Source organism: Pongo pygmaeus, chromosome 9 (genome assembly GCF_028885625.2).
Source record: "Pongo pygmaeus isolate AG05252 chromosome 9, NHGRI_mPonPyg2-v2.0_pri, whole genome shotgun sequence".
NCBI classification, from domain to species: Eukaryota; Metazoa; Chordata; class Mammalia; order Primates; family Hominidae; genus Pongo; species Pongo pygmaeus.
Window position 1 is genome coordinate 109,715,043 of NC_072382.2, and position 15,760 is coordinate 109,730,802.

The 15,760-nt window shown below is 38.0% G+C and overlaps 1 protein-coding gene across 1 annotated transcript in view; it reads left to right on the plus strand.

Moving 5' to 3' along the window:
- CUL5 (cullin 5) overlaps positions 1-15,760 on the plus strand; it is a 99,998-nt gene that overhangs the window by 37,934 nt on the left and 46,304 nt on the right. The window contains 5 exon segments of the mRNA XM_054438734.2: positions 542-641; positions 4,152-4,328; positions 6,968-7,109; positions 8,981-9,126; positions 9,209-9,289. Of these exon segments, the coding sequence (XP_054294709.1) occupies positions 542-641; positions 4,152-4,328; positions 6,968-7,109; positions 8,981-9,126; positions 9,209-9,289 (646 nt within the window).

Consider the following 15,760-nt stretch of genomic DNA (forward strand, 5'->3'; position numbering starts at 1 on the left):
CTCCTATAGTCCCAGCTCTTGGGAGGCTGAGGAGGGAGGATCACCTCAACCCAGGAGGTCAAGGCTGCAGTGAGCTGTGATTGTGCCATTGCACACTAGCCTGGGCAACAGAGTGAGACCCTGTCTCTAAAAAATAAAAATAAAAAAATTTTTTAAAATAGTTAAAATAAAAAGGACAAAATAATATACATCTATTGTGTTAAAGAATTAAAAGGATTTGTAGTTGTTTTTGCACAGGAAAATATTAATAGCAGTTAACTTTGGGCAGTGACATTGGGAGATGGAGACATGCTTTCATAACTAAATTTTATGTGGTAAGTAGCAGAGAATTAAAGAGGAAAACAATGGCTAAAGAAAATAAAAATAGAAACAAATGTATATGTGAGGCAATTTACAAGTGTACTTGGTTTATATGAGTGAATTCAGACACCATTTGCTTGGTTCTAATATGGTCCGTGGAAACTACTGAAATAGAATTTAAGATGTTTTGTTCAGTTGTTGTTTCATTATTAATGTTTGTTTACCTACTTTATATTTACAGGGATGTGCATGCAGTCTGTCTTTGGGATGATAAAGGCCCAGCAAAAATTCATCAGGCTTTAAAAGAAGATATTCTTGAGTTTATTAAGCAAGCACAGGCAGTAAGTTCTACGTGCTTATTTTAGACTTGTTTTAAAACTACTCAGATAATATCAAATTTTATTATTTTGAGAGTAGAACTTCTTGAAGTAATTTCAAAATATTGCGTTGACTTTTGACACATTTGTTAAATAAATTTATTAATGAAATTATTGTCATTAGTTGGATTTTTTTTTCCCACAGTGATACTTCTGTCAAGAGAGTACATATTATATTTAATTAAAAGGTGCTATAGCGAATTCAGTTTTTTATATTTTTTAGGAGTCCCCACCACCATTATTTTTTGGCTACACATCAGTCCACACAAATCTTTTTTTTCTCTCATGACTAATATCTCTTCTCAAGTTGACAGTAATTTCTTCAATTCCAGATCCTTCTCCAATTGTAATTTCTTTAGACTGTCCTTTGTATTGCTGTTGCTGAGCTGAAATTCAGCACTCTTGTTTTGCTGTTATGTATAAATCAAAAATTTTGATCAAAAATCAAAAGCTCATTTAGGCATTAGATCAGTTATGCAAGAGTTAGTTTTTTTTTTTTTTTCTTTGACACCTTGTAATGTTGTTTCAAATCAGCCACGGCCTCTCTTATGAATAAATCCCTTACCATTTTGAGGAGGACCCTAAGGACATGAGTTTATTTTCCTTTCTATAACATGAGGTCTGGGGCAGGGCACAGTGGCTCAGGCCTGTAATCCCAGCACTTTGGGAGGCTGAGGCAGGCAAATCGCTTGAGTCGAAGAGTTTGAGACCAGCCTGGGAAACATAGTGAGACCTTGCCTCTATACAAAATAAAAAATTACCCAAGCGTGATGGTGCACACCTGTGGTTGCAGCCACTCGGGAGGCTGAGGCAGGAGAATTGTGTGAGCCCGGAAGGTTGAGGCTGCCGTGAGCCGTGATCATGCCATTACACTCAGCTTGGGCAGCAGAGTGACACCCTGTCTCAAAAGCAAAAAAACAAAAAGGTCTGGTCTGATGGCTAGAAGGCTAGGCTAGAATTTCTTATTTTTTAGTTGGATCATTCCATTAATGTCTTGTACAACATTAGTAAAAGTTGTTTGTTAAATCGTGTTATTAAATACTAAAAGGTGCTCAGCAGTTGAAAATTAAAACTGAGTTTTTTCTATATATGACTTAAGATATTGAAATCAAGTATATGATTGGTGTATATTTTAATTTTGCTAGTAGCCACTACCATGATGGAGTAAGACTAATCTATTGGATATTACTTAAGAAATTAAGTGTTTTATTGATAGTTTCTTGACAAATTTTTTAAATTGTAGTTTTATAGGAAGTTATCTTTTAATGAAAATCTGTTTTCAAGCACTTAGAAAATTAAATGTTTCAATATCACAATTTAAAACTATTTTCTTAGAACTAATTTAGAGATACAGTTTCTACTTGCATTGGGAAATGTACCACGTTTTCCTTTTATGACTTGATAAAGATAAATTATGTTCATTTCAGATTGATAGAGCTTTATTCAGTTTCTGGAAATAAACTTATAAAGAATTACCTTAGATTTTCTTAACAGATGTTAAAAAATATGCTGAACACTGGCAAAAAAAAGTAGGGGAGGGTTTCACTGTAACATGACTGAGTAAAAAGTCTGGAAATGTAGACCTCAGCAAGAACCCAAGAATGGGATTTAGCACCACTAATTTTGAGCAGTTAATAGGAATAGCAATGTCAGACATGGGTCTTAAAAAGACCCATCTTAAAAAGATTTTTAAACGCTTAAGAAATTTTTTTTTTTTTTTTTTTTTTTTTGGTGAATCATTTTACTTAGGCAATCTTCAGTTCAACATACCTTGTTAGGATGGACCAAATCTCCCAGATGGTTGAAACGCAATATGCATTGAAAAGTTTATAACATTTTTTAAAGAACAAAAAAAAAAGTAAAAATAATAAACATAGGTGGAGTCTTTTTTGTTTAACCTGCATTAACACAACTGTTTTATTTGTTCACAATTCTGTGGCTTAGCAATTTGGGCTGGTCTCAGCTGATTTTGCCTAAGCTTATTAATGCAGCAGCAGTGGCTGTTGGACATGGTGGTCTAAGAAAGCATTAAAACACATACATGGTTTTTGATGTGGCTTTCTCTTCACTGTGTGGTTTGTCATTCTCAAGGAGACCAGACTTTGAGATGAAAGTGGAATCTACAATACCTATTCATGGATAGGCTGAGAAATCTTACAGTGTTACATCGGTGGCATTCTGTTGGTCAAAGTAAATCACAGGACCAGCCCAAATTCTAATAGTGGGGAAATAGACTCCACCACCTTTTTTTTTTTTTTTGAGGTGGATTCTCACTCCGTTGCCCAGGCTGTAGTACAGTAGCGCGATCTTGGCTCACTACAACCTCCGCCTCCTGGATTCAAGCGATTCTCCCTCCTCAGCCTCCCGAGCAGCTGAGATTACAGGCGCATGCCACCATGCCTGGCTAATTTTTGTATTTTTAGTAGAGACGGGGTTTCACCATGTTGGTCAGGCTGGTCTCAAACTCATGACCTCGTGATCTGCCCACCGCAGCCTCCCAAAGTGCTGGGATTACAGGCATGAGCCACCGCACCTGGCGTGACTCCACCACCTTTTAAAAACTTGAGATATAATTAATATACCATAAAATTTACTCTCTTAAAGGATATGATTCAGTGAGTTGTAGTATATTTCATAAAATTGTGCAACCATCACCCAATAATCCCAGAATATTTTCATCACCCTAAAAAGAAATCCTATACCTATGAACAGTCACTCCCTTCTCCCAACCCACTAAATCACTGATCTGTTGTCCCTATGGATATGTCTATATTTGACATTTTCTGTAACTGGAATCATAATATGTGGCCTTTTGTGACTAGTTTCTTTCACAATATTTGTTTCTCTTTATGGCCGAATAATATCTATTATTTGGATATACCATATATTGTGGGGTTTTTTGGTTTCTTTTTTCATTTGTTTAGTTTTTTTTTCTTTTTGAGACAGGGTATTGCTCTGTCACCCAGGCCAGAGTGCAGTGGTGCAGTCACAGCTCACTGTAGCCTCAACTGCTGGGGCTTAAGTAATCCTCCCACCTCAACCTCCTAAGTAGCTGGGACCGCAGGCACGCACCACCACACCCAGCCAGTTTTTTGTATTATTTGTGGAGATGAGGTCTTGCTATGTTGTCCAGGTTGGTCTCAAATTCCTGAGCTCAAGCAATCCTCCTGCCTCAGCCTCCCAAAGTGCTGAGACTACCGTATGAGCCACCACGCCTGGCCCATATATTGTTTATCCATATTTCAGCTAATGGATATTTGGGTTGTTTCTACTTTTTATCTATTTTGAATAATGCTGCTATGAACATTCATATACAAGTTTTTTTGTGAACATGTTTTAATTTCTTTTGGATATAAGAGCTTGTACAATAATTTAAAAATTATGTACAATTTAAATTTTGGCATGAATATGTTTTGTTCTTAATTTTTCAAAGCAACTGCATTTATTTCAAATTGGTACACCTCTTTTTTTCAGCGAGTACTGAGCCATCAAGATGATACGGCTTTGCTAAAAGCATATATTGTTGAATGGCGAAAGTTCTTTACACAATGTGATATTTTACCAAAACCTTTTTGTCAACTAGAGATTACTTTAATGGGTAAACAGGGCAGCAATAAAAAATCAAATGTGGAAGACAGTATTGTTCGAAAGGTAAGACGATTTTTCTCATTGTTTTCCTAATATTCTTCAGAAAGAGGGTAATTTGGAAGCATTTGAAAGTAATTTGAACTTTTAAGTGGGTTTTTCTACTTCACATGTCAATTGCTTTTCAGCTCTTACTAGATTTTATTGAATAATATTCTTTTTTTATGTCTTTAGGTTCAATCTTTCATCTTTTTATGTGGTCTTAAGCTATAGATCTGCATCTTCAACCATTATCTCCTTTACTTTTCCTTTTTACTTTCTCCTTTTCCTGGTGTTATCTTCAGTATTTTATTTCTCTATTCTTTCTTTGTACTCTTTTTTTTTTTTTTTTTTTTTTTTTAAAGAACTGGAGTGTCACCTGTCGCCTAGGCTGGAGTGTGCAGTGGCGCAATCTGCTTACTGCAACCTCCGCCTCCTGTGTTGAAGCAATTCTCCTGCCTCAGCCTCCTGAGTAGCTGGGGCTACAGGCACGTGCCGCCACACCCGGCTATTTTTTTGTATTTTTAGTAGAGACCAGGTTTCACCATGTTGGCCAGACTCGTCTCGAACTCCTGACCTCAGGTGATGCGCCTGCCTCAGCCTCCGAAACTGTTGGAATTACAGGCGTGAGCCACTGCACCCAACCTATACCCTTACTAGAAATTAAATTACTTTTCTCCCTCTCTCAAAAATCTCCTTTTATTAGGTTACTTCTGATATCTTTTTGTTTAATTGTGGCTAAACTGCTATCTTTATAATTTCCCTTTTACTTAATTCTTCTATTATAAATTCAGTATATACTGTGCTTATTTTCTGTTTAAAAATTGTGTCAAGTAACCAGTCATGATTTAATGGAAAGAACTCAGTGCTGAGTATGAAGGGTCCTAGGTTTCCCTTTCATCTCTTCAAACTCTGTCCTCATTTTCCATGTATCTTTCCACTGGTAAGAATCAAATGGAACCGTAGATTTGAAAAGTAAAAAATGCCATTTGAACTTTAGTCAATTTACTGTTTACTGTGATTTTTATAGTAAAACACTCAGGCATTACAATAGTGTAACCTGGGCATTGTTGCCCCGTCCCAGCCTTAAAATTTGCTCTGATGTTGACAGGGATACTGTAAATTTAGATACCCAGTGGTTCTTCAGTGATAGAAATCACTGCAATATGGGAAATTTGTGCCAAGGAAAAAAAAAGTGAAAAACACTTCTGGCTGCCATTTAATTTGTAGTCTCATAATCTTGTCCTCTTTTTCTGGCCATTCTCTATTGGTTGTGGGAAGTTTTGCCATTCTCTATTGGTTGTGGGAAGCAGCATCCACTTAGTGATTAAGTGTATCAATTCTGGGACCACAGTTTTTGGATTCAAATCTCAGTGTTGCCGCTGATGAGGTGCATAAATGTGGAAAGTTAGCTTTGCTATCTGTACCCCAGGTTTCACATATCTAAAGGGGGGATAATCATAGTACCTATATCAAGATTATGAGGATTAAATGAGTTATATGTGGACAATACATAGAGCAAGCAGTCCCAGGTACAGAATGAGTGTTATAAAACTGTTAACTCTTGTTATTGTTGCTGTCATTAAGGTATCTCCTACATCTGACCAAGTTTCTTGGAGTACTGATATAATCACCAATGTTTATATACCATTTTTATCATTTTAATGGAACATCTAAACAGTAGATTTTGCATACTGTTTTATAAGGTCCAGTATCAGATTTTCAGTTGGTCCTTTTTGCATTTTTTATGTGTCTTTACAAACATATGCATATGTCTATTTCAAACACACCAATATATCTGAAATTCAACCATGGAACTATAGGAGAATAAACATTTTCCATGTATTATAGTTAATTTTCACAACCACTGAAATTTGCACTATTATTTTGACCGTTTTACACATAAGAAAGCAGATAAATAAGTAACAGCTGGGATTCAAATCCAGTTGGATTCTGAAACACTTGTTCTTTATTTACTTTTGTTTTGTTTGAAATGGGGTCTTGCTGTGTTGCCCAGGCTAGAGTGGAATGGCGTGATCTTGGCTTGCTGCAGCCTTGCCCTCCTGGACTTAAGTGAGCCTCCCACCTCAGCCTCCCAAGTAGCTGGGACTACAGGCGCATGCCAGCATGACTAGCAAATTTTTGTATTTTTTGTTGTTGTTGAGATGGGTCTTACTGTGTTGCCGAGGCTGGTCTCAAACTCCTGGCTTCAAGTGATCCTCCCACCTTGGCCTCCCAAGGTTTTGGGATTAGACCACGCCCAGTCGACCCTTCTTTACCATTATGCTAAATATACTGCTTCCCTGAAGTATTCAAGTGAAGGCAACCTAAGTTATTTTGAGACAGGGTCTTACTCTGTCACCCAGGCTGGAGGGCAGTGGTGTGGTCTTGGCTCACTGGGACTACAGGCGTGCACCACCACACCTGGCTATTTTTTTTGTATTTTTTTATAGAGACAGGATTTTGCCCTGCTGCCCAGGCTGGTCTTGAACTCATGGACTCCAGCGATCCACCTGCCTCGGCGTCCCAAATTGTTGGCACTACAGGCGTGAGCCACTGCACCTGGCCCAGGCCTACAAATTTGATTTCCTTTTTTGGTCTTTGTACATGATACTTTGTATATTAATAATTGAAAATTATGTTACAATTTGTTCTTGTTTTCGTAGCTTATGCTTGATACATGGAATGAGTCAATCTTTTCAAATATAAAAAACAGACTCCAAGATAGTGCAATGAAGCTGGTACATGCTGAGAGATTGGGAGAAGCTTTTGATTCTCAGCTGGTTATTGGAGTAAGAGAATCCTATGGTATGTTCTGAAGTTTTATGTTCATAATTTCTGTTTCATGGAAATTGTAGAACAATTATAGAATAGCACAATCAAAGTTATGTTTATTAGTATACAAAGTTACATCTACTTTTTGTACTAGATACTTTTTTTGAGAGTACGCAAATGATAATTCTGCTTAAAAGAATGTATATAAACATTCATATTAATGTGGTTAATATTTTCTTCATGCCATTAATTTCTTGGCAAGTCCTTTTAGTGAACTAAATTAGATATATAAATTTGAATGTGTAGCTCATAAAAGGTAACTAGTTCATTAAAAGGTTAGGTATTTATGTTTTCAAGAAGTAAGTTACTTCCATGAAAAGTAATGAAAAGGAGAGCATGTAGGAGTACATTCTCTCTTACTTCTAATTTGTTTCCTGTGACTTAGAGTATGCTTCTTCCCCACGCTTCATCCTCCTCCTGGAGGCCTTTCTTAATTCCCAGAGTAAGTTAACTTCTCTCATTTAGTGCTTCACAGTACCTGTGCCTCCTTGGCGTAGTACTTTTGTTAAATTGTGTTGTTAGCACCATGTCTTTACTGAACATAGAACGCATGGCACAAAATCACTCTAGATAGGTATTTATTGAGTTAATGAACCTATAGAGTTACTTTTGACTGGCTTTTCTTCATGGCCCCCATATTCTTTTAGTTATCAAGCCTTTAGATTTTCATTAGCAGTGCTCCTGAAATTTCTTTTTAATTGAACTGCCACCAGACATTAAACTTCACGTGCAGAGTTTTGAAACAGTCCTCTTATAATGATCTTATTGCTGTTGTATAACCCATATGCTGTTCATAAGATGAATGTTTAAGCACTATTTTATTGGTATTTTTTCTACTTACCCCTTAAGTGGTATACCATGCTTTTTTTTTTTTTTTTTTTTTTTTAAAGAGGTGGGATTTTGCTCTGTTGCCCAAGCTGGAGTGCAGTGTCATGATCATGGCTCATTGAGCCTCTACCTGTCAGGCTCAGGCAGTCCTCCTATCTCAGTCTCCTGAGTAGCTGGGACTGCAGGCATGCACCACCATACCTGGCTAATTTTTTTCTTTTTTTTTCTTTTTTTGAGACAGAGTCTCACTCTGTCACCCAGACTGAAGTGCAGTGGCATGCTCTCAGCTCACTGCAACCTCCACTTCCCAAGTTCAAGCAATTTTCATACCTCAGCCTCCAGAATAGCTGAGATTACAGGTGTTTGCCATCACGCCCAGCTAATGTTTGTATTTTTAGTAGAGACGGGGTTTTGCCATAGTGGCCAGGCTGGTCTTGAACTCCTGACCTCAAGTAATCTGCCCACCTTGGCCTCCCACAGTGCTGGGATTACAAGTGTGAGCCATTGTGTGCAGGCTTAATTTTTCTGTAGACACATATTTTACTATGTTGCCCAGGGCATCTTCACAACCATTTGTAATTTACCATTCTACCTTACCTTCTATTAACCTTGCAATCCACTTAGACAACCTAGTCATATTTTCTTGTGCTTTTCTGCTTCTGAATATTTACTTACCTTGCTAATCTCCATTTATGCAAATTGTAGTTTATTCTTTAAGGTTCAGTTTAAATGCCATTGCTTCTGTGAATGTTTTCTTGATTATTCAGTTAGAAGTCAGTTTCTTACCTATTCAAAAATAGTCTATATTATCTGTATTATTTATTTGTTACTTTACTGCTTTATGCTGTTATCTTTATAAGTTTCTTATGGAGAAGGATTTTGTCTTATATAATTATATGTTCTCTTGAGCATTGTTACCTTGCACATAATGACTCCTCAATATTTATTTCATTTATTATACTCAAAATATTGATTTTGATCATAATTGGAGTAATACTTTATTTTCTGTTTTTCAGTTAACCTTTGTTCTAATCCTGAGGATAAACTTCAAATTTATAGGGACAATTTTGAGAAGGCATACTTGGATTCAACAGAGAGATTTTATAGAACACAAGCACCCTCGTATTTACAACAAAATGGTGTACAGAATTATATGAAATATGTAAGTTAGAACTTAGTATATGTGATAATTTGAGCAATTCCCTTGATATTCTTAAAATGATTGCTATTTTGCTTCTGGACAGGCAGATGCTAAATTAAAAGAAGAAGAAAAACGAGCACTACGTTATTTAGAGACAAGACGAGAATGTAACTCCGTTGAAGCAGTAAGTAATTTTGTAATTGTACATTTTATGGGATTATTTGAAATACAGAAGCATAGGAATGGCAAATAAACAACACAAATAATATTATTTAACAACCAACGTTGTTAATTGATTTTAGTTCTTTTTGCCTATGAGTCATAGCACAACGTCATAGGAGGTATCTTGTTCAGAACACATTGTCCTTTGGAGCTGGTATGCAAGATCAAATCTATTTGCCATACCTGTTCTAGACTTTATTTAATATAATTAATTTTTGGTAAGTTTTCTTTTATTATGTTTTATGCATATCTAAAGTTAACCATTTTGTGATTTTCATGTTGCAAGTAATATATGCTCCCTTAGGGATACAGTTGACTCTCTTTTTTTGTGCTAGTTATGTTCTCTGAAGTGGCTGCAAACACCAAATTAGTGAATAATGAATCATTTATTCCTAGGGGATATTTCTTCTCCTTCTGGGAAGATGTTTCAAACTTCATTTGTCATGAGGTAAAAATATTAATTATTATTATTTTTAGAAACAAAGTCTTGCTCTGTTGCCCAGGCTGGAGTGCAGTGGTGCAGTTATACCTCACTGTAACTCCTCGGCATGAGGGCCCCTCCTGCCTCAGCCTCCTAAGTAGCTGGGACTACAGGCACACGTCACCATGCCTGACTAATAAATATATATATATACTTTATCTTTTTTTTTGAGACAAGGGCTCTCTCTGTTGCCCAGGCTGGAGTGCAGTGGTGCAATCTCGGCTCACTGCAACCTCTGCCTCTCAGGCTCAAGCAGTTCTCCTGCCTCAGCCTCCCAAGTAGCTGGGACTACAAGCGCATGCCACCATGCCTGGCTAATTTTTTTATTTTTAGTAGAGATGGGGTTTCACCATGCTGCCCAGGCTGATCTTGAACTCCTAAGCTCAGGTGATCCACCTGCCTTGGCCTCCCAGAGTGTTGGGATTACAGGCGTAAGCCACTGCACCCGGCCACCTGGCTAATTTTTTTATTTTATTTTTCATAGAGAGCAGGTCTTGCTATGTAGCCCAGGCTGGTTTTGAACTCCTGGCCTCAAGCAATCCTTCCTGCTCAGCCTCCCAAAATGCTGGGATTATGGGCAAGAGCCAGCATACCTGGCCTCAAAATATTAAAAAACAACTGGTCAGTGGTAGTACCATGGTAGGTGTTTTCTTTTACTTGGAGGACTGACCTTAGGGTGCTTCAGTATAAGGAAAATTAGAATCTAGTTGGGACAGTCTTGGAATTGTTGAAACACAACAATAGTATTTCCTCTGGTTTTTTTCAGTCTTTGGAGCCTTGATTTAGATTTGCATTCTCAGGAATAACATTCTAGCTTGCCCATAATCAAATATTTTTCAACTATGAATGGGATTCAAAATTTTTTTTTACTTTTGACTTTTCTTTGGCTTTGTCCATCTTAAGTGGTAGTCGTGTTTATTTTATTCTTTGTTCAGAAATCACGCCGAGTTGGATGTCTTTTCCCTTTGGTTCTTTTAGTTTTTGTTTTGCTTGTCCTTGATTTGCAGTATGTATCCTCTTCGAGTGGTTGAAATAGTTTTGATATTGGCAAAAGGAAAGGTAATTTAGTGATTATTTATAAAAGTTCTCTATAGTGATATAAATTCAGGTTTGGGCTACATTCAGAAGGCCGAGAAGGCTGACTTTTTTTTAAACAGGTGGGCCACAGAGTTGTCCCTTAGGAAGATTAATCTGGTGACAGGAGAGATGGAAGACTGGAATGGGGAGGAGCTGGGAATAAGAAGTAGAAAGCATTTGCAGTAATTCAGGCAAGGTATTAGGCAGACCAAGTAGAGTTACAGAAGTGGGAATGGAAAAGACAAGGGAAGAGAGAAACTTCTTAGAGGTGGAACATTGTATCACATGGATGGGGCTAGATATCACAGAGAATCAAGCCAATAATGTTTCTGAGGTTTCAGCCAGGGAGAAGTGTGCTGCTACTGAGAGATTAGGTATAAAAATAAGTCTTAGTGAGGGAGAAAAGATGAGTTCATTTTGGAGGATTTGGGTATTTGTTGTAGATTGACGTACCTGTAGCACCTGGATGGGGATGTTACAGTTTTATAAGGTGAAATTGTTCTGATCTCCTACTGCAATTTATATGTTAGTCATATCATAGCCACATTAAACTTATGAACTTTCAACTGTAAAGGGCCGACTAAAAGAATAAGTCCAGAGTAGCTGGGACTACAGGTGCATGCCACTACACCTGGCTAATTTTTTATTTTTTGAGATCGCGTCTCACTATGTTGGTAAGGCTTGTCTCAAACTCCTGGGCTCAAGCAGTTCTCCCACCTCGACCTCTCAGAGTGCTGGGATTACAGGCACGAGCCACGGCACTTGGCAGTAACAGTCAAAAGTTTGAAATGAAATAGGATATTTGCATAGTTTCAAAGTATCTTCCCCAAGATATTTACTAAAGGAGAAGCCTGAAGACACCATCTTAATTAAGTGATCAAGGTGAACATCACCAGTAGTAGGACATGCTGACATACCCCGTGATATGATGCACTAAGAAGAATACAATATTATTTCTGTTTTATTCTTGCCAAAAATGTATAATCTTACCGTAATAATGAGGAAAGATTAAACAATCGCAAATTGATAGCCTACAAAATGACTAATATTCTTTAAGGTGTCAAGACTGTAACAGACTGAAGGACAAAGGAACTGCCACAGATTTTATGAGAGTAGGAGAAATAACAACTAAATGCAACATGGGCTTGTGGATAAGATCCTGGAATAGGAGAAGGATATTAGTGGGAAAACTGGTGAAATGAATAAGACCTAGAGTTAAATTGATAGTATCGTACCAATACTATTTTCCTGGTTTTGATAGTTGTCCTATAGTTATGTAAGATGTTAATGTTGGGAGAAGTGAGGTGCTATTTTTCTGCTAACTTTTCTGTAATCATTAATCAAAATAAAGAAGTTGAAAAAATAAAGAATATTGGCTGGGCGCAGTAGCTCACGCCTGTAATCCCAGCACTTTGGGAGGCCAAGGCAGGCAGATCACGTGGTCAGGAGTTCGAGACCAGCCTGACCAACATGGTGAAACCCTGTCTCTACTAAAAATACAAAAATTAGCCGGGCGTGGTGGCATGCACCTGTAATCCCAGCTACTCAGGAGGCTGAGGCAGGAGAATCTCTTGAACCTGGGAGGCAGAGGTTGCAGTGAGCTGAGATTGTGCCACTGCACTCCAGCCTGGGTGACAGAACAAGACTCCATCTCAAAAAAAAAAAAAAAGAATATTATGAAGAGTGCCTTTTTTTTTTTTTTTTTTTTTTTTTTTTGAAACATAGCCCCGATGTGTCACCCAGGCTAGAGTGCAGTGGTGCAGTCTCCGCTGACTGCAACCTCTGCTTCCCAGGTTCATGTGATTCTTATGCCTCAGCCTCCCGAGTAGCTGGGACTACAGGTGCCCATCACCACACCCGGCTAATTTTTTGTATTTTTAGTAGAGACAGGGTTTCACCGTGTTAGCCAGGATGGTCTCGATCTCCTGACTTCTTGATCCGCCCGCCTCGGCCTCCCAAACTGCTGGGATTACAGACATGAGCCACCGCACCCAGCCAAAAGTGATTTTTTTTTTTAAATGAAGTAAGAGTAATACTATAGAGTGTGTTGGTGGTGGTAATGCTTCTCCTGCTGCTTTTACTTTATGGAATATGGTCAGAAAAGTTCTCTTTGAGGGAATGATATTGGAGTTAAGACCTGAATGATAGGGAACTACCCTTGTGAAGATCTGAGGCAGTTAAGTGTTGCATTAGATGTCTGAAGCCCTACTCTTACAGTTTTATTTTTACTTATAGGAGAGCCACTTAGACCCTACTTAGATCTGATTTTACATACAATTCTAATAAGCTTGATTATCACTGGCTGGGCCTATAGCAGATGAACAGGAATGTATTTAATGTATTTAATGTAAAACAAGGTAAGAGACTTCCGACCTGTGCTGCTGAACAGGCATGTTGACAGCAAAAAGTAACACAACCATAAGAAAAGAGCAAGAAGAAAAATTAAGCCAAAATGCCTTTTGTGTTTTAAGAGGCAGAGCCTCGCTGTGTTGCCCAGGCTGGAGTGCAGTGGCTGTTCACAGGTTTGATCATAGTGCACTGCATTCTCGAATTCCTGGCCTTCAGCAATCTTCCCACCTCAGCCTCCTGAGTTGCTGGGACTGTAGGCGCATGCAACCACACCCAGCTTTAAGCCAAAATGACTTAAAATTTGTGTTTGGTTTTTAGTTTTTAGGTGCTAGTCCTGCATACCTTAGTATTTCCTGGGGAAATTCAATTAGTATTTATTATATACCCACAGTGTGTCAGGCGTTATGCTAGTTGCGGATAATAAGATAGACCTAGTCCCTGTCGTCAGGATGACACTAGAATAAAATGGATTGTTTATACAATAGAGGAATAGAAAAGTGAATTGGTAGTGTAAGTCTTGATCACTTCAGAATGATCAGGGCACTGATAGGGAGGGAGTGTATTACAGTGGTTAGGGTCATACATGTTGGAATTAGATGAGGATTTGAATCCCACAGATGTTATTTTACCAGCTGTCTGCGTTTTGGCAAGTTATTCAACCTTTGTAGTCTCTCTTTTCCTAACTATAAAATGGAATAGGCCGGGCGTGATGGCTCACGTCTGCAATCCCAGCACTTAGGGAGGCCGAGATAGGTGGATCATGAGGTCAGGAGTTCAAGACCAGCCTGGCCAACATGGTGAAACCCTGTCTCTACTAAAAAAAATACAAAAAAATTAGTTGGGCGTGGTGGCACGCACCTGTAATCTCAGCTACTCGGGAGGCTGAGGCAGGAGAATTGCTTGAACCCAGGAGGCAGAGGTTGCAGTAAGGAGAGATCACACCATTGCGCTCCAACCCGGGTGACAGAGCGAGACTCTGTCTAAAAAAAAAAAAAAAATTGAATAATACCCTTTTGTATTAGCAGAATTAAATGAAATACGATATATTAAACATTTGAGCACTGTGCCTGGCATGATAGCTTTTACTGTTAGGCACTGGTTCAGAGAAAACTGCTTACTAATTCTAAGACAAGTAAAAACTATTTTACCATCTGTGCAATACTGATTTAAAAAGCTGAATAAGCAACTAGGTCACAAATTATAAATTATTAACATTAAAATAAGCACTTATTAACCTTCAGTATTTTGGTATTTCAGGCATGGTATCCTCTCCACAGAGGAGGTCTAAAATTAAAAAAAAAAATTAAGCTTGGTGTTCAAAAAGGCAAGGTGATCCAGACTTTTGTAGTGCCACTAATCATAGTAGTACAGAAAGAATCTTAGTCAAACTAGAAAGGCCAGGAAATTAATTATTGAATACATTACAGATATCCTTGTATGGTTAAGGGCCTGATAATGATAGAGTAGAATCATAAAGTGGGGGAACTTAAAATAATTTTTAGTTCAATTCTTACGTTGTAGCTGAGGCAAAGCAAACTATTCCTTATACAGAGCTATATAACTAATGAAAATCAGAAATGCTTTTTTTTTTTAAACGAAATTTGAGCAAGGTAGAAATAATTATGCAAATTAAATACCACTAAAAGAAGAATCTGGCCGGATGCCTGGCCCACGCCTGTAATCCCAGCACTTTAGGAGGCTGAAGCGGGTGGATCACCTGAGGTCAGGAGTTTGAGACCAGCCTGGCTAACGTGGTGAAGCCCTGTTTCTACTAAAAATACAAAAAATTAGCCGGGCATGGTGGTGCGTGCCTGTAATCCCAGCTACTTGGGAGGCTGAGGCAGAAGAATCGCTTGAACCCGGGAGGCGGAGGTTGCAGTGAGATCGTGCCATTGCACTCCAGCTTGGGCAACAAGAGTGAAACTGCCTCAAAAAAAAAAAAAAAAAAGAATAAGAATCTACCATGTCTCGTAGCCTACCTGTCTCACCTTTCATTTTCCAGACCTATGAATTCATTCATTCAACAGGTACTTATTGGAGTGCCTGCTGTGTTTTATGGCAGTCATTATTTTTGAAGAGTTTATAGTCTTGCTATAGAGGAGGTTAAAACATCAAGCACATTGATAGTTAAAGTGTTTCACCTTGCAGACCTCTGGGGAGAGATTGCTATGGATTTAGAAGTTGTGCTCATCTCAGGCAAACATACAGGAGTTGATGACATATGGCAAAAAGTTTTTTTCTTCACGGAATCTAGCAAAAGGAGACAGAAAGGGAATACAAGGTGAGAGAGATGGCTTATCACTATACTTTCCATTCAAGATGTATTTTCAAATAACAAGTTATATATTTAGGATCAACTATGTATATAGTAATTTGGTAAGTGGGAAGAAATACAAAAGAGGAATAACATGATCTCTGTCCTCAAGAAACTGACTCTCTTGTTAGGACAAGACTCATTTGAAATAAGGAGAGAATTCTATCTAGCAATCTCCCTTCTTTTTGCCTAGGTAAAATAATTTTCTGGAG